The 18,806-nt window shown below is 37.5% G+C and overlaps 1 protein-coding gene across 4 annotated transcripts in view; it reads right to left on the bottom strand.

Moving 5' to 3' along the window:
• The window catches only part of GUCY1A1 (guanylate cyclase 1 soluble subunit alpha 1), a 34,924-nt gene that overhangs the window by 10,965 nt on the left and 5,153 nt on the right, over positions 1–18,806 (bottom strand). For 2 of the 4 annotated variants that reach the window (XM_036381454.2, XM_036381457.2), the window contains exon 2: positions 1,756–2,153. In XM_036381454.2, coding sequence (XP_036237347.1) covers positions 1,756–2,004 — 249 coding nt within the window. In that variant the 5' untranslated portion in view covers positions 2,005–2,153. Of the gene's footprint in view, positions 1–1,755; positions 2,154–11,847; positions 11,939–13,524; positions 13,673–14,447; positions 14,678–18,806 lie in introns of all 4 variants that reach the window. The other 2 variants (XM_054514475.1, XM_036381456.2) reach the window with 2 other exon arrangements.

The following is an 18,806-nucleotide window of genomic DNA, read 5'->3' as shown; positions in this document are numbered from 1 at the left end:
AAAGTTTGCACAACCAAAGAAAATATCACATGAAAGAAAGACATATTCTGTAAATGTTCTCCAAGGAAAAATCTAAAGTGAATTAGATACATATATACATATCTATATATGAATATATAGAACATGTATATGAACACAACATAAATTACATCTGTGTAGAAACCAATACAGTAAGTGGAACGCCATCCAATCCATTACTTATAAATGAGCAATGTTCTCCATATTTCTGTAAAGAAAGAAGCAAATTAAACAACAGCATGCACTACATTATATCCCAAATTTAATCAGAAAATTGTCTGGATGCACTTTGTCCTGGACTTCCAAGCATAGCTTGCTGTCTCTATGAGAAGTTCACGGTTCAACAGGGGTCATGATGCAGCCCTGCTTTGGAGCTTCCAGTTGGAAGGAAGATGACATTACTCAATGACATTAAAGTAAGGTAAATTTTCTAAGCAATGAAAAATACATTTCTAAACAAGAAAAGCCCTTTTATGGAAAAAAAGGATTAGGAAGATGCTTAGGGCTTGAACCTAAATCATGAGCATGAGAACAGACTTGGAAAATCTTCTGATGCATATGACTTGAATAATTGTAAATAATAACAATGATAACCTTGAATTTCAGTGGTTCCTAGGCTACATGGTCATAATACCTTTGCTTTGCCAAGCTTTGTCGCAGATGATGAACTAGCCTATCATAATTATGTAATAGGCAACTCCATACATTTATACCACTCTTTAAAGAGGAAAAAAATACTAGTTATTAAAAATCCCACGAACAACTATATACTAGAAAAACAATGCAGCAATCATGACATCCTGGAAAGGGTGCTTTGCCAGTTCATTTTTGGGTTGCAAGTATTTTTCTTTATAAATTTAGGGATCAGTTTAAAGGTTTAAAGGGATGCATTCCATCTGTATAAATGCAGCAGAGGTAAAAAGATCTGCATAACCAGATCTGCAAATAGATTTAAAAAACTCCAGCACTTTAAGTTATATACACCAAATGTCCAAGTAATGGAATTGTAATTAAATGAGTGTACAGAATTGTCCATTTGCTATTTCCAGTCCCGATATGTCAGTCAGTTCCTTCAAACCTCCCACTGAATTTGAGACAAGGCCAAGAGCTGGATGTCAGAGAGCTGCATTTTTCATGTTCTTTTTACAGAGATAAACCATGGTATTCATCTCCACTCAAGCAAGCCTAGGCCTGTTTTCAGTTAAGTTGAGCAGAGACATAAGAATATCTTTGTGGTAAATACGAACAGTAATGGTTTTAAAAATAGTATGACAGGAGGTTAGTATCACAGCAGATGGAAACATCTATTTTAATTTTTTTGTGATAATGACTAATGCACTTAGCAGTTTGGATTCAGTTAGGTGAACTGATGAGATGACCACATAATTTACATAATTAGGTAACAAGGCAGAATTTCTATTACTATATCTCTATGTTAAAAAATGGTACAAAAATAGATGGATTTAAAAATAACAATTAAAAAGATGAGTGTAAGGGTGCAAATGCAAGGCAAAAATAAAGGAAATACAGTGGAAGGAATGGTGTTTATGACACAGATTGTGGCAAAATTATGTCCAGAAGGAATGGAAGTGGACTTAAACTAGGGAGAACTACATAAGAATACAAACTTTTAAGTCAAAGCAACTTTCTAAGGGCTTATATCTAAAGGCAGGCATAGAATGCTTTCTTAACATTTATAGTTAAATGCTATTAAAGTTTTATTTAGTATCTATTTACCTCAGGAAAGATTAGTTTGCAGATGCTTTCAGTTAGTGTGTGCAGGTACACTCTACTTCTGCTCGTTTTCCTTTGTGGAAGGTTTCCTTGACCATCTTTTTCATGGACTTCTTTGCAGATGGGCAAAGCTGCTCTAGAGCTGTTTTCTGTGCAGTCCTTGTCATGTTCCTCAGTAATGTGACCTTGAGTCAGTAAGGAGAAAGGACATTCTCCTGTGATCTTCAAGTCTTTCAGTTTTGTACAGAACATACTGTACGAAGTCTCTCTCTTGAGATTAGGAGTACTTAGCTCTATGTTTACTAACAAGAGCAGAAGATGCCAGAATAATAAGTTGATAAGGCAACCGCTGTGGAAGGTTATTGGTAGCTATAAATCACCACAGGAAAAATTTTCTGCCCCTACAAAACAAGAAAGAAAAAAAGAATTACAAACATTTATTTTCTCTTTTAAATTCTGAAGATGTGCTGGTTTTGTCTTAAGTACATTAAAATAATGGCTTTTTGAGGATTTAGCTCAGGAAAGCACTTACTCTTGTCCCATTTTAAGCATGTAGTATCTACTGGCTTCAGTGCTTTGGGTAACTCAAGCTGAGAGCATGGTTAAGTTTTGTACGAGTTGGGACTCAAGTGATCAAGGCAGAGGACTTGTCTTACCCGACACATATTTGGTCACATTGATGGATAAGGTTTCTGAAAGTTGAATTCCAATGAGGAAACCTTTTTGATTCTTTATAAGTAGCTATTAAAAACTATCTCATATGGCACATGAAACAGATCAGTTATGAATACTTAAATCTAAATTTACTTGATGTCCAAGATATCCTTTATGTAACAGAGAAACATATGACTTAAGTTAGTGTGTGTACTTAAACAGTAAACCATCCAAGACCAAAGGTTAGAGTCTCTTGTAAAAACAACTGACTAGTGACAACTCACATCTTGGGAATTTGACCACACAACTGCAGTTGCTTGGGAACACTAAGGGATTTTTATACTTTTGAAGGTGGTATTTTCCAAACAACACATTAAACTTTTAATTTTACTAATGGTTCCATTTGTTACAGGGCCAAAGCCCAGCTAGAACTTAATCTGACTACTGCTGTAAAACACGAAAATGTTTTTACAAATACATCAGCAACAAAAGGAGGGCTAAGGAGAATCTCCATCCTTTACTGCATGCAGGAGGAAACATAGTGGCAAAGGACAAGGAAAAGGCTGAGGTACTCAATGCCTTCTTCGCCTCAGTCTTTAATAGTGAGAACAGTTGCTCTCAGGACACCAAGACCCTGGGCTGGAAGACAGAGAGCAGAATGATGCTCCTATAAACCAGGAGAAAATGGTCAGTGACCAGCTACACAATTTAAGATACACAAGTCCATGGGGCCAAACGGGATGCACCCAAGGGTCTAAAGGCAACTGGCAGAAGAGCTCACCAAATCATCTTTCATTTACCAGCAGTCTTGGCAAATTGGGCAGGTCCCAGTTGACAGGAGGTCCGTTAAGATAATGTCCATCCACAAGAATTCAGAGGGAGGATATCACCTTACAGCCTGACTTCAGTCAGGCTCAGTCAGCCAGGGAAGGTCATGGAGCAGATCATCTTGAGTACCATCATACAACACATGCAGGGCAACCAGGGGATCAGGCACAGCCAGCATGGGTTTAGGAAAGGCAGGACATGCTGATAAGTCTGGTCTCCTTCTATGACAAGGTGACCTGCTTATTGAATGAAGGAAAAAGATAAAATCTACCCAGACTCAATTAAAGACTTTGACACCATTTCCCACAACATTCTGGAGAAACTGGCAGCTTATGGCTTTCACAAGAACATCCTTTGCCAAGCAAAGAACTGGCTGGATGACTAAGCCCAGAGAGTACTGGTGAATGGCGTTACATCCAGTTGGCAGCCAGTCACTAGTGGGGCTCCCCACAGCTCAGTACTGGGGCCAGACCTGGCTAATATCTTTATCAATGAACTGGACAAGGGGATTGAGTGAACCCTCAGTCAGTCTGCAGGCAGCACAAAGATGGGTGGGAATGCTGAGGGATCTGTACAGGATGGATCTATGCACTGAGGCCAATCATATGAGGTTCCACAAGCAAAGTGATTGTCCCTGCCCTTAGGTCACAAGAGCCCCATGCAGTGCTACAGTCGAGGGAGAGTGACTGGAAAATTGTCTGGCAGAAAAGGACGAGGTGCTGGGCATGCTGGTCAACAGGAGCTGAACATGAGCCAGTGTGTGCCCAGGTGGTCAAGAAGGCAAATGGATCCTGGCCTGGATCAGCAATAGTGTGGCCAGCAGGACCAGGGCAGTGATCACCCCTCTGTACTCAGCACTGGTGAGATCACCCCTTGAACCCGGCATCCAGTTCTGGGCCCCTCACTACGGGAAGGACACTGAGGTGCTGGAGCATGTCCAGAGAAGGGCAACGGATCTGGGGAAGGATCTGGGTACAAGTTTTATAAGGAGCAGCTGGGGAAGCTGGGTGTGTTTATCCTGAAGAAAAGGAGGCTCAGCCAAGACCTTACTGCTTCTAAAAGGAGGCTGTAGCAAGCTGAGGATCAGTCTCTTCTCTCCGGTAACAAATGTCAAAGAAGAATCAGCCTCCAGTTTTAACAAGGGAGGTTTAGACTAGATATTAAGAAACATTTCTTCAAAGAAAGGGTGCACAAAAATTGGAACAGGCTGTGCAGGGAAGCAGTATAATCATCATCCTTGGAGGTATTTAAAAGATGTGTAGAAGTGGCACTTAGGGACACGGTTTAGTGAAGATGATTTATTTCAGTTAGGCAGTCTGAAAAAGGCTCTTTCTTTAATTTTCTATTGACTGTATCTCATTGAATCAGATCCTCTCATCGTCATATAATACTCTTTAAAAATAATCCTCGAGAGCTTTTGGCGACTCTGGAGGCAGCTAAGTATTACATTTTTCTCTCTGGAGATACAACAACTACTTCTCTCAAAGGCACTATGGCTTTATTTAATAAGCCTGTGCACGACACCATTTGTTTCTGCCCCTGAGACACCCTAAGGGCATTTGGGGTCACACGGCAACTGTATCAGGGTTAAAAATAACTAATTCCCTGATACAGGTTATCAGCTGCTGCTTTTGAAACAGCTGGAATGAATGGCACAGCAAAGGAATGCTGCAGACACAGCACAAATGGCACGGATAAAAGGAGAAATAGACAGGGGCTACTTTGATTGGACCTGCTGCTGAGAAAAATATTTGGCAGAAAAGCCCCTTTAAAGTATGCTGTAATACTGGTGGTGTCAGACCAGGCTCTAGGGGGCATCTATCAAAATTAACATCTTATTTTAAGAATCAATAAACACAATGCTAAGAACAAGAGGCTGAAGAATGTTTACATAATATTTTATATTTCTGATTTCAGTTTTTACACAAAAATTCATTTGTCTCTGCTGCCTGGACATCAGCAATACTTCATTTTTTTATTGCTGAATAACACTGGGTAGCAAATAAGGCAGTGAAAAATTTAAAGCAAGAACCATACTCCAAATACATAAATATATATTATACTTTAAGCATTGTTATAGATACATAGATGGATATTTTTATTCAGAAGCCATTACATACCCAATATTACTACACTAAGAAATAAAAGCAGAAAAGAACCATATTTTATGTAGTTGGACTGATGTGTGACTGATGTGTGGACTGATGTGTGAAGTTAAACACACATATATACATGCACAATTGTCAAACCTAAAAAAAATTATGGCTCTGATGGGTCTTACATTTATACTCAGATGCTTTGCTGGATTCGGGCCTTAAATTTCAAGATAAATTTTGAATTTATAAAATAACCACTAAAATTTCTTAAGTCAAGTATATCAACAGTTTGAAAGGAGAAAAAGACTCTGAAATACATTTTTGTAAAAGAATGTAGAATTAAACATTTTAAACATTTCCCAGGGAATGCAACACTGCAAATGCATATGCTGCTATTGAAACAGACTTAAGAAAAAAATTCTCAGTGAAGAATGTAAGAGTGAATTAATGGCTAAGTTAGACAGCAACAAATACATACTGCATTGGCACTAACCGAAGAACAAAGAAAGTGAATGACCTTCATCAATTACCAATGAGTTTTCAGTTTCTTTGGATGATTTTTCCTGCTGATTAAGTTATTTCTCTATTTTTAGAAAACAATTCTCTGGAAGTATTTGGGGTTCACTTCCATGCAATAATATAGTATTTTAACTAAATCACATTTATTGTGATAGGAAAAATATCCAGGCAGGTAGAATCAGTTCAGAAAAGGAAGTGATGCCATTGTTTTACACCTGAAAAGTCTCCAGAAGCTGTCAATTGAAAAGAGGTCCCAGAAGATGGTCATGGGACAAGACATTGTCAGGGGCAAAATGGACACTAATGTGAAGATCTCTGAGTTGACAAAGCTGCTGGACATGCAGCTACTGCATCTGCAGCTTCTTTTTGTGAAGCCACCCTGTGTGCTGCAGGACGCCTACATTCAGCCTTGTCCTGCCCTGGTGGGGACTGGAATCTTTGCCCTTGATCTGAACACTACTTTGGGCTCCTGCCAGTTGCTATTTATGAAAATATCATAACTGATTTGGAAGAATGTGGATATCCATGATGTTTCTAGCAATAATACTGTTGTACAAAACCAATACCAGATCTTTTTAAGTCCAAATAATGAAGACACAGAGAGAGTTTTCTGAAGAACCATTTTCAAAGGATCCTGAAGTTTTTGTTTTCCCAGAAACACATTGTATGGCTCTTTGATAACAGAGATCCCAGTTCAAAACCATTATCAATTTACCAGGTATAACAATTTTCAAGCAGTGGTCAGTTCAAAACTCTTCCTGACCTCGGCAACAACAAAACCCCCTAAATCACATCTTTAAATAAACAAAGAGGAAAACCTAAATCCATGACACTTTAGAGGATTCAAATACTGTAAAAACCCTCTGTCTTCTTTAATTAAAAAATCAAGTTTGCATCTGCTGCATCTTGCACTTAATTTAAGTAATGTTCAGGAAAAAAGTCTATTGTATTACAGGAGAATCTGTCTCACTCATATAGTAATTAGACAGTGATGTTAAAGGTCTGACAGGAGAAAGATAATGAATTCCCAGTGTGGAAATTACAGAAGGAATTTCAGCAGTATGATGGACCTTAAAAAGGTATGAGAAACATGATACCACACATCACAGTCAAGCATCTGCAGATGTGTTTCAGGAATGAGGAACACCAGCCCTCCCACTGTTCACCATGTCTTTTGACATTTTCTGACCATAACAAAAAAACCAAAAAGAAACATGAAAGTAGTTTCTGGTTTTGATTCCTCTCCAAACATGGTTTGAGAGAGCCCATCCCAGGGGAGTAGCAGTGTCTAATGTGAATTCTCCATCTCTGGCATATTAATTGATGTTGTAGTTACCTTGGGAAACAAATTGAAAATTAAAACTAAATAATCTGCTGTGAGATCAAACTACAAGGAACCAATTTATTTAGTGTCTGACTGAGTACAACATGGCACTGTGCCACTCAGAAAAATGAAGATGACTTTACATAATATAGTCATAGCTGCAGAATAACTTAACAGTGCTCAAAATGCTCTGTACAAACATTTCTAAGTTTACATCTATATATATGTCTCAAAGTCAAAACCACATTCCTCTATGTTTATGTTTACTATCTGCTACTGAATATTTCCTTTATTACAACATTTATTGACATTGTCATGCAATACAGATCAATGAATCAATCATGCAGTAAAATCCCTAATATTAACAGCCATTTATAAAAATTAAGCAATACCACTTGTCAACAGTAGCTAAAGGTAGTTTGTAATCTTAATTTATGAATATGGCACAAAAATTAAAAGCAACATTAAATACTTTTATGACAAGCAGAGTCCTTCACTCAGAGTAAGACAGAATATGGTATGATGGTATGTCATTTTTTAATTTTAAATCATACATATCACTTTGTTAGGTGAACTGCTGCATGTTGAGCAATAATTTAAAAAAAATAGTCCGTTTTGCCAGTGTCAAAAGATATCACTGACTGAATCTAACTTTCTCTAGTACGCCAGAGATTGCAGCACTTGCAGGAGTGGTGTGGAAGCCTTTGCCTCCACAGAAGCAGCTGTTAACTTCTGCCTTTATGTAAGAAAGGGGTTTGCTATTCCCACTCAGTCCCAATCTCTGTGGGGTTCAGAAATCATTGCCTTTTGCCCCTTGCCAATCAGCGCCTCTGAAGAGAGCAAGGTAGGAACTGTTCTTTTTATGCACAGGCAAAATGCAACCAGCTTCTAGTGAGACAGGTAAGGATCCAGCACCCTCCCTATCATGAGTAGCAGCTCATTTCTGTTTCAGCTGCTGTGTCTATCAGCTGACAAACACAGCTAAAATAACTAAATATTATAATTGTTCTTAGTAATATTAAGTACAATATCTGCATATTATTTTTTCTACTTCAAGTGCTGTAGCTAGCAACAAAATCAAAGCCCTGGTGATTGGTCCATTTCCAAGGATCTTGAGGTTGTTTCTAAAATACTAAGAAGAAACACCTCAAGTCCACATCAATATATAAGCTCATATTTTAATAAGTCAAAGCAAGTATTTATTATCTTATTAAATCCTGTACAACCTCTGTTTAGGGCTATTTCTAATACAAATAGAGACAAAATTTTTCTGTAAGTCACAGCATACCTTTGATAATAAGAAAATACTACAGCACACCACAAAATTTACTGAATTAATGAAATTACAGTGATTACCAAACAAAGTAAAATATAGTAAAGCAGCTATTAAAAATAATACAAATCACGCCCATCAATCATTTTTTAACAGTCCAAACATTTTAGTAAATCCAAGTTCAGTGTTGTAACTCATCCCAGTGACTGTCCTATATTACTATAAGACTGCTTAGGGCAAGTTAAAAATCTAGACCTTGCTTACAAGAAATCTTTCTCCCCACATAATGTGGAATTTCCTCACCTTTCTACCTTTTCTTTTTTCTGTATAAATTGTTTTAAGAGGCAGAGAAACACAATCAAATGTTTCCTCTGTGCTCCAAGTTGAATAGATTGCGATTTGCAACATTAGACAGCTACCAAGCCAGGAGATGAAGAAAATAATTACTTTTGTTTTCTGAGAAAAAACAAAATTATCTACTTTTCTATCTTGTCATCTATCTTGAAAACAAGTTTCACAGAATACATGTCAACTTCAAAACTGCTAATATCTTATTTTAAGGTCACAAGACAGACATTTCTGCTGCTTTACAATATTAGCATTTGTGTAATAACACCAAACACTATACCTTAATATTGAAACTAATGTTCTTGAATACAGGGCAGAATCCTCATTTTAAAGTTACTGAAATTTCTTATACTGGTTTTGTGACTGACTCATTTCCCTGTAATGGTCTGAAGCAAGTCCCTGGATCCAAATATACCCCTGGGAGAACCCCAGACTCCAGATGTGAAAGTTATATTGCAGCCACATCTCTGGTTTCAATTAAAAGCACAGGGGGAAGCTTAATTACTACACCCATGTTTTGGCATGTAGCTAAAGGAAGAACTGATTCCCAAATGCTGCTGATAAAATACATATTTGCCATTTTAAGCATCACATTAAGTACTTTCATAGGGTAAATATTTTCCTATGCTAGGACCAAATAACAGGGAGGCATGCTGAGAAGGCAGCGTGGGAAAAATATTATTTTCCTGTGAGTCAAAACCTCTGTGAAAACAGTCCCCAGCAAGCCCAGCAGGCAGGCTCACAGCACCTGATTCTCTGCTCAGGATGAGAAGGCAGCCCTGGACTGTGACACATCCGCACCCCTGGCCCGCAGCAGGGCTGGAACCCCAGCTGAGCAATCCCTGACGGAGATACCCCGAGAGCCACAGTCCCTTGCACTGCAGGAGCCCTGGAGCTGCTCTGCCCACGGCCACTTTCACTGAGGCAGAGATAAAGATACCGCAACAAAAACTAGAGACATGCTGTATGTAACCGTGATGCATTACTCAGGGTTTGGGCTTGCATTTTGGTTTTGCTTTTTTGAGAAATCCCGATACTGAACTGACATAACTGACGAGACCTCGAGTGATCCAGGTGCCCAGATGAGGAAGAATTGGAAGGAGAGGAGCTGCTGCAGTGAGGGCAAGCAATGCAAAGCATCTGGAAATTATTCTCATCCTTTAAAGGAATATATTTTTAAATATAGCATAATTTACATTTGCAGTCCCTGAAAGTACAATACTTCCATAAAACTTGTAAGAGAAAAGCTATGAAAAATAAATTTATGTCTTCTTTTTAAGAATTAAAACTCATCCTGAGGACATGCAGTGGTCACGACAGTCTGCAGGAGTTAAATGTAAAGATCAAAGTGTTGCCCACAGCCAATGGAATTTAATTAGAATCCACAAAAGGAGAAGCACTGATGGTCTAGAACATGAACTCATTGTTAATTGTTGTGCTTACTGATTCCTTCCAAATGCCTACTTACAGCTCAATCTCTCAAATTTAGCAATGCGTAGCACTTTACTATTTAACTTGACATGTCTGCAAAATCTGATTTTTGTTTATTACATAGACCAAAAATGCTTTTAAGGAGCAAATAAACTAAAAAATAATAGTAATTATTTTGGTATTAAAGTGAAATCTAGTAATCTTTTATCCCATACCATTAGTGAATCTTCAGCTAGCATTCATGACTTAGCCAGCATTGCTGCATCTCTTTTTCAATAAATGAAACAACAAACTGTTTAACAACTCCAAATTTCTAAAGCATGAAGTAACTTCTCATTTGAGTACCATGCTCTGGATTAACTGTGAAGCATCTTTCAGAGATGATAAAAAATTTCCTCTACTTCTTGAAAGACACTTATCTTGCTGAGATTTGTACCTTCACGTATTCTTGCTGAAGTTGATGTAACAGTTTATGCAACTGACATACAGCCTTGCATAAATATTATTTCCCCAAATGCACTGGAGCATGGTAGAGCAATATAAAACATTGATTGTAGTGTCTAAAGACAGTGCATATAGTTAAATATTCCCTTTGTGTTCCCAGCTTTAAATTATAATGAACAGCAAGTTTTATAAATAAAAGTACTAAAAGTATTATAAGTAAAATGTTCTAAAAGTTTCCATGGACTCCACAGATCTTAGAGAAGTGTCTGAAAACTAGGTCTGTAGAAAGAAAAGTGTTTCATTAGCAGAGTTCAGTTGCAGAGTTTTCTGACTGGGTATTTGCCACCTGTCACTTCTGTTTACAATGTCTTCAAAATCATTTTCATGCTGAAAATCACTGACAATTACCTTTCATATTTATTCAGGGCTAAGCACTCATGCCAACTCCTCTTGAAGTCAACAGCAGGTTTCTGGATACAGCAGGAATAGGATTAAACCTAAAAGGTCTGTCACTGCTGTCATTGAAATACTGATTTGCATGTTTTCTTATTTTTGAACCAAAATATGACCTTGGCTTTTTAATGTTGGGTTTTTGCAGCTAAGTGTGCAGATGCAATAATCACAGAACTGAGGTCATCTGAGATTACAGAAAGGTTAAAAAACTGTGCATGGGAAGGTAATAACAGGAACTTGTAATTAGCAAAAATGGTTTGTCCTGCAGCATTGCGGTTATGTCCTTGTACTTTTTCTAAAAAAAATATTGATTTAAGATGTGTACTCAACCCAAATAGATGGCTGAAGGGGTGTTTTCATGGCCATCATACAGATACTGATTCTGTTTTAGGTAGGTCCCTGCAAAAAAAAGCAGCTCTGAAGGAGCAGAGAAATCAGCTACTTTCCCAATTGTTCTCTTCCATGGTATTTACAGAGCAGGACCAAGAGGCACCTTCCTATTTGATTAAATGCCTACAGATGGTTTCTGCTACAAAACATGTTTAAAAATAATTGGAATTGCTGATTTAGCCCATGTGCACTGTAAATTAGCACCTTCCTTTTTTATGTCACTGATTGGCCTGTCATTTTGCACACAATGGTACAGGCTCATACAGTTATTCATAGCCCACCTCTTTCAAAATCTGCTCTTCTAAAAAAGATTTGAATACACAAAAGCATCTTACCTTTGAAAAGATTATCAGCACATCCAGAGAGACTGAATGCTCATTACAAAACCACTCTGAGTATCTCGTTTAGGTGCTTTCTAATACTCCTCTGCAAAATACAGCAGATATGCATTTAAAGCAGAGAAAGCTAGGTAAATATAAGAATTTATATTGTCCTTAAAAACACAGGCTTCCTTTTTCACTAAAATGATGAAGCTAAGTAAAGATCGGAGCTTCTGTAAAATATTGAGCTTGCACGTGTGGTATTAAGAGAAATTAATCTTGTTAATCACAACAAATAAGCACTTAATGACTTACATTAGCCTGTTGTTAGTGTACACCATGTGTGTAACAAAACTAAAGATTAAATAAATCCAGAAGCAGATTTTGGCTTCCTGTTGAATGTTCAATCTGAGATGCTGGTTATTGTCTCCAGTGCAATTGCTGAAGTTACCACAGCTATTGCTCTTTCAAATCCTTCCGTTCCATTTATTCAACACTTCTTTTAAGCATGTGAATGAAATCAAATTGCACAGAGTGTTTTTCAGATTACTTTTTCACAGGAAAAGTCAGCACATATAAATGAGAGCAGCAGGGAGAAGGAATGCAAGATTAACTCAGTGAGAACTGCCATGCTCACCATGTATTCTGTAATATCTTCCCCTTGGCCCTGGTGGCAGTTTGAGGGGAAAATGTGGCCCTATGAAAAAGTAAGCTGAAAACATTTATGGGAGATTCAGCTTTGATATATCTAAATCATAGCAAGGCTAGTGAGATATAGAAATGTGAGCTCCTTTATAAAGAAACTTCTCAAGTCATTAAAATGTAGCTTCTTGTTTTAATAATGGACACAGTGAAAATCAGAGGATCATTGAGGAATTGATCATGACACCAAGGAAAAGAAAACATTCATAATGCTGCATTTCCAAATCCTCACTAGTGATAAACAACAAAAAAAAAAGACACATCCTTATAGGTAAAACATTTAAAATAGTAGAAACCTTGGTCAGTGCTGCTCCTCCAGTTAGAACAGATACATTTAGAAAGATTTAGCATGTTTCAAGCTATGCATTATACAGATTCAAGTACATTAGCTGTTGAATTGCAGCCTTTTGTAACAATACCAAAGTTGAATATTCAAACAGAACAAAAATAATACCATCCAGTTTTTTGAAACTCTGTTTCAGTTTTGGATATTTTTGTGCCCAAGTGCTGGTTACAGACTGGCACTTCCAGAAATAGATGAAATAGATGCTTAGCTTGCAATGCTTGCAAATTCCACTGAAATTCACCAGTTTCTGTGGCAGGTGTTTCAGACAAACAGAGATTAAACAGATTAAGAGATACTGAAGAATGGAAATCCAAGAAAAGGTTGATAAAGAACAATTCAGAAACTTTGATCAGATGTATCAATTGCCAGCCTCCAATTCCATGTACAAATGCAGGGCTTAATTACTGAGGCAAATTAAATGTATTTTAACCGTAATTCTTCTGCTGCTTTTTTGTGACTTTTTGTGCAAGGTCCTCAGGTTTTTCTCTCATTGGGTAAATACAGATATTGTGCATTGCATGAACCACAGGGTAATCTTCCTGGACTTATTCCAGGCAGGGTACCTAGAATCACCCACATTTCTTCACTTCACAACCTGTATAACTGCACTGGCTTCAATGATGTTAACATCACAGTATTCTTACCAAAGTCTGGAAGATCAAAGCTTGTCTCCACTCCTCAGACTGCAGTTTTCCTATTTTTTCTAATTTATTTTGCTGTTCTTTATTATGTGAAAGACAAAGGGAGATGCAGACAGAATAAAGGATCATGGAGGAAAGAACAGAGGAAAACCTATAGAAAAACATGAGGATCAAAAAATCCATAATAAATAAGAAAAACACAGCCAATAGAGCAAAACTATTTGTAATGGAATGGACAGCTCTCTTACTGATAAAGTGCTTTCTCTCCACTACAAGTCCATTGAAGTTTGGTAGGTTCTTATGCAAATAATTTTTCTGTAATCTGTCAGTATAGCCTATAGAACATGTTGACATGCCAATTTCATGGAGCTTTCCAGCAGTATTTTAGATTTTAGGAGAAATTTTTTGTTTGTTGTTTCTGTGTTTCAACCAACTCTCCTGGCTATGTATTACTCTCTGATGATTAAGGAAATTAATTAATTAAGGAAAGATACGTGTTTATTACCTTGATTTGGCCATCAAGATTCAATTTCTAGTTTCACTGGTTTGCTGCACTAGCACCTATTGGAGGGCTGGGAATGACATACCTTGTTTTGCAGCATTGTTTAATGAGGCTGTCCTGTGTTAATAAAGAAGTAAAAACTTCCTGTGTTATTTTCTAGTATTTTGTTTTAAATGGCATCGATTTAGAACATAAAGGTTAGATGTCCATTGTTACCTACCTAAGGTTTAATTTCATAATTTTACATTTTCTTTTTTTAAGGATATTTCACTTTTGTTCTACAATATGTCCATATTGTACAATATAGACATTTTGTTCTACAATATGTCTATAAGAAACTTCTTTTCTCTCTCCATCAGGCCTTCTGAAATACCAGTTAGTGCTGCACTTGTACCTGAGATCCCAGGATGGAAGCATTACTTACCTGGCTTCCTTCAAGGCCCTGACCTGCATTGCAGCGAGGCAGCATGGAAGTGCACTGGTGTCAGCAATCACCCAATAACACAAGCAGACCTTCCTCCCACTGCCACCACAGAAGGTAAGGAACTGTACGAGCATCCAGTTCTTAGCTCAAGGTGTGGCAATTTATGATTCAGTGCTGGGAGACTTTGGGCTTCAGTCCTCAGGCAAAATGAGCACAGAACACATCTTGGTCTAGAGGAGCTCCCAAACAGGAGCCAAAGAAAAGTAGCAACAGAGTCATCTCAGATTTACTTTGTTGAGAACCCAAACTAAAACCAAATGTTATTGATAAACATCTTTGTCTCAATACTTCAGCTGCCCAGAGACTTAAGGCTTACTTGAAGTGCAGGGACTGTACCACAACAAAGGTCCTTCAAGTACAATTTCTCACCAAAATGTTAACAAATAATATATGAATTCCATATGTGCTGTTTTTTTAAATCTGTAAAATGGAAATCCACCACTGAGCACCTGTTTTCTTCTGTTATATTAAGAAATTACATTCATTTCAAAAATGGAGCTATCTAACAGGACGTCTCCAACTTGCTGTGTTGCATACTAGTTCTGTGAATAACAGCTCCAAGCAGAAAAGAACACAGTTCAGCTGTTTCTGAGGTGAAAGAGTAGAGCAACTGGCTAGTGAACTGAGGCAGAAAAGCTAAAAATGAACCAAAATCAAATTCCAGCCATATCAAGTGGATATGTACTCAAGAGTAGTACTTCAAATAGGTTTTGAATGTTATTTGAATATTATCTTGAAGACATATGCTCCTTTGCCTGGACAGTTAAAATTATTGTTCACTGGACCCTTGAAAAAAGAAATCATGTAACAAATAATGTGTTCCACCTCTGTGCTTGTTTATGTGCTCAGAAAGAGAATGCTACATAGCAAGTTTCCCCTTTTCCAAGGGAGTAAAGGCTGAGAAGACATGAGAATAGCTGGGGCAGAGGGAGGGAATGTGATACACAAGTTCCTGGAGGATGTAAACCACAGACTTAAGTTTGAGGATAAAGAAAAGTAGTATCTCCTTCACAAGGAATTTCCTGCCAAGATGAAGACAACATTTTTTAAGCATTTTGGCATTCTAGAGCATTTTGAAGCAGCACAAATCTTGCAGAGCGCACTCTCAACAGGTAAAAATAACACAAGGAGGAAAGAAAGGCTGCTGCACTGTGTATAGTCTTCCTTTATATGGGGTCAGAAATATTTGACATTTCTGCTTACACTTTAGTTGATGTGGAAAATACAAAACATTTATTTTAAATACTTGTACCTGACAAGCTTTAACAAGACACAAGCACTAACTTTACAAGTATCTTGTGGAGAAATTAAATTCTCACACTATCACAAGTATCATTACAGTATATTCACATTGTAAACCTTTGTTCTGGGTTTTCAACTCTGTTTATAACAGGCATCTAAATCCCACAATGCCCATACTATGTTAAACTGACATTAGGATTGCATTCCTAAGTAATGCAGCTTCTTTGCTAAAAGACAGAGTGCCAAACCTAAGTTTAAAGATCGGAATGCATTTATTAATATTTTACTAAAGATCATGAGCATTTTCCATTACTGTAGTGTAACAGCTGGGAAAGAAAACACTGAGTATTTGTCATATAAACCCATATAACTGCCCTTTTTGGCATATTTATTCCAGCATTAAACTGATCAGCCATTTACAATATAATAGCTTACAACAGTGGCAATAAAATCTAACTATTTTTTTTAGATGCTTTTCTGCCACTCCCACTCTCTTATTTATCATCTTATTTTTCCATCTACCAATTTCAAACTAATGAAATTCTGCCCACAACACAGGCAGGGATAGATATTTCGTTTTCGTTTTTGCTACAGGTAAAGCATAACCCTGTATCCTATCAATAGTCCTTGTTTTTCACTGTTTCAAAGCCTATTTGAAAAGATACTTTTTCCTTTTAATTCCCCTCTATCGTTTGAACCCATTTTTGCTTAGAACTTATGATTGCTTAGAACTGCAAATAATTTTCAAAGAGAAACTCAAAGGAAGATATCATGAAACCACATTTCATATATTAAGCAACCATCAAAGCCAGTTTTTACTGGCATTTCTGAGTGCCTGTCTCTAATCTGCTACGAGAATAGTCAGTGACATGATGCCCACCCACCTCTATCCCATGCATGATATAGCTGCACACTTCAAACTGTGACTAGCCATGCCTCTGTTGGTTCTAAAATTTACTGTTGTTATGGTCAGTGACTTTTTCCACATATAGCTGACAATCATGCTGCCTCTCCCACCGATCAGGAGCATGTGACATACAGGGCTAAGTCCAAACCTGATCGAAGCTGATACTAATTTTCTGATCAGCAACAGATTTTCAGTGTCACACTACAAATGTGGTCTCTGTCTCATGAGAACATCAAAAGGTTTTGCAAACTGTGCCTAGCTTGAGATGCAGACTGGTCTCCTCTCTGTTATTTCACTGCCACCACACAACCAAATGTTTTGTCTGCAAAAGGAAATATTTCATTACCTTCCAACATTCATGAAGGTCTCACCATTTAGTCAGCAAGATCACAACTTGCGGAAATTCTTACAGAACTTTCGTTTACGCTTAAATACTGGTATTTAACCTTCTGTGAGGTCATCTTTGGGCAGGTTGCTTAGCAGAGACATAGTGCCACTGATACCCTGCATACTGCTCCCTCTCTCTGTTGCTGTTGGTAGGCCTATTGCTTGCTTATTTTAACCCAGAAGGCTCCAATTAAGAGCAGGGCCATACAGAAATATACAGCAAAAGATTATGTCTGACCTGAAGGGTTTGCCCTCTGAATGGCTAAAACAGAAAAATGGGATATGAAAGGAGCATAACAATGCCTCCTTTACAAATGGGGAAATAAAGCATGCTGGAGATCACAAAAGGAAGACAGCAGTCAAGCTAAGAAGTGTATCCAGATGTCTTAGCACAAGTTAAGAGATTGCACAAGTTTGCTGGGCAGTTTACTAGATCTGAGTGATTTAGAAAAGTTATGTTTGACCTTATAAAAATTGGCAGCCAGATTTTAAAAGCAACAGTGGGATGAAAACACTTTACACAGTAAAATTCTAATAGATTTTGAAGATAGGATTCATGAAAGGATGCAGGGGCTAAATATACGTGCAGAACAAGGAAGATATCCTCATACTAAAACTACATGGCTAACACACAGCAGGTTTAATGTCATTCTGTTACTTCTGGAGGCTTCATAAAAAATTCCTTAAAGGAAATGTATTTCCCCTTGGCTGTTTTTTAATATCACGCAACTTTTTTGGGAACTTTAACTGTATCAAAATAAGCATTTCATTCAAGCTATAATTAATTGTAATTATTTCTGTCACAATTTTTGAGAAAAAAAATCAGTTCCCCATTGACCAAAAGCCTTGCTAAGTTACTTAAGCCACCAGACTCTCCCCCTTCATAACATTCTAACAGGGAATTTCTAAAATCCTACTTCTAAATATGCCTTGTGAGATCTATGGACTAATGGCTCCATTTTCACTAAAATTTCAGAAATTTATCTGTCTGCCAAAGATTTTTCTCATCATGAAGGCAAATAGTTTTGCACTTTCAGCTTGCCAGTGCAAAGACACAAGGACAGCTCTGAAGACAATTTCAGCAAAAACAACAAAAAAAAGGAGATTTAAAGTTAGATTGATACGTGCTTTCTCTGAAGACATGGAAATTTTGCCATTTTTAGCAGTTCTATTTAAAACAGGAACTGCAACGAGTATTTTAGGGTCCTGGATGCCAGCAGTCAGGGCTAGGGAGAAACACAGCTATTCGTGTAAGCAGATGCCCCTCCCTATTAACGAGAAGGCAGCACCTGAGCATATTGTCTTGTGTTTTCAAATCATAGAAATCATTATGAGCGAACATAAAATCCCAGTTTTTCCCAATAACAAGCTAGAAATATTGCTGAGGTGTTCCTCTGTATTCAGGCTTTTACTAATGCTCTTTTGTGTGTGAAGAGTTTCTGCATTTGCCGAGGAGGGCAATCAGCTTTCCCTGAACAATTTTTGCCAGTCTGCATCTGTATCAAGTGCCAAGTGAAATGCAAGGTTAAAATGAAATTAAATGCACATTTACTTTGGTCAGCATTAGAAAGGCAGTCATTGCTGCACAACACACTTCTGTCTAATATACTATTGAGAAACTTGGTTTTGCACTATTATTTATTAAAAATGGAGAGTTTAGCAGCAACTAATGTACATGGCATCACAGAAACCACAAGTTTTACTGCACTCTCTGGAATCAGTGACATTCAAGAATTACACCAGGAGGATTCCCACAAAATACA

This window comes from Molothrus ater, chromosome 4 (assembly GCF_012460135.2).
Source record: "Molothrus ater isolate BHLD 08-10-18 breed brown headed cowbird chromosome 4, BPBGC_Mater_1.1, whole genome shotgun sequence".
Classification (NCBI taxonomy): Eukaryota; Metazoa; Chordata; class Aves; order Passeriformes; family Icteridae; genus Molothrus; species Molothrus ater.
This window is presented reverse-complemented; position numbering and strand designations above follow the sequence as displayed.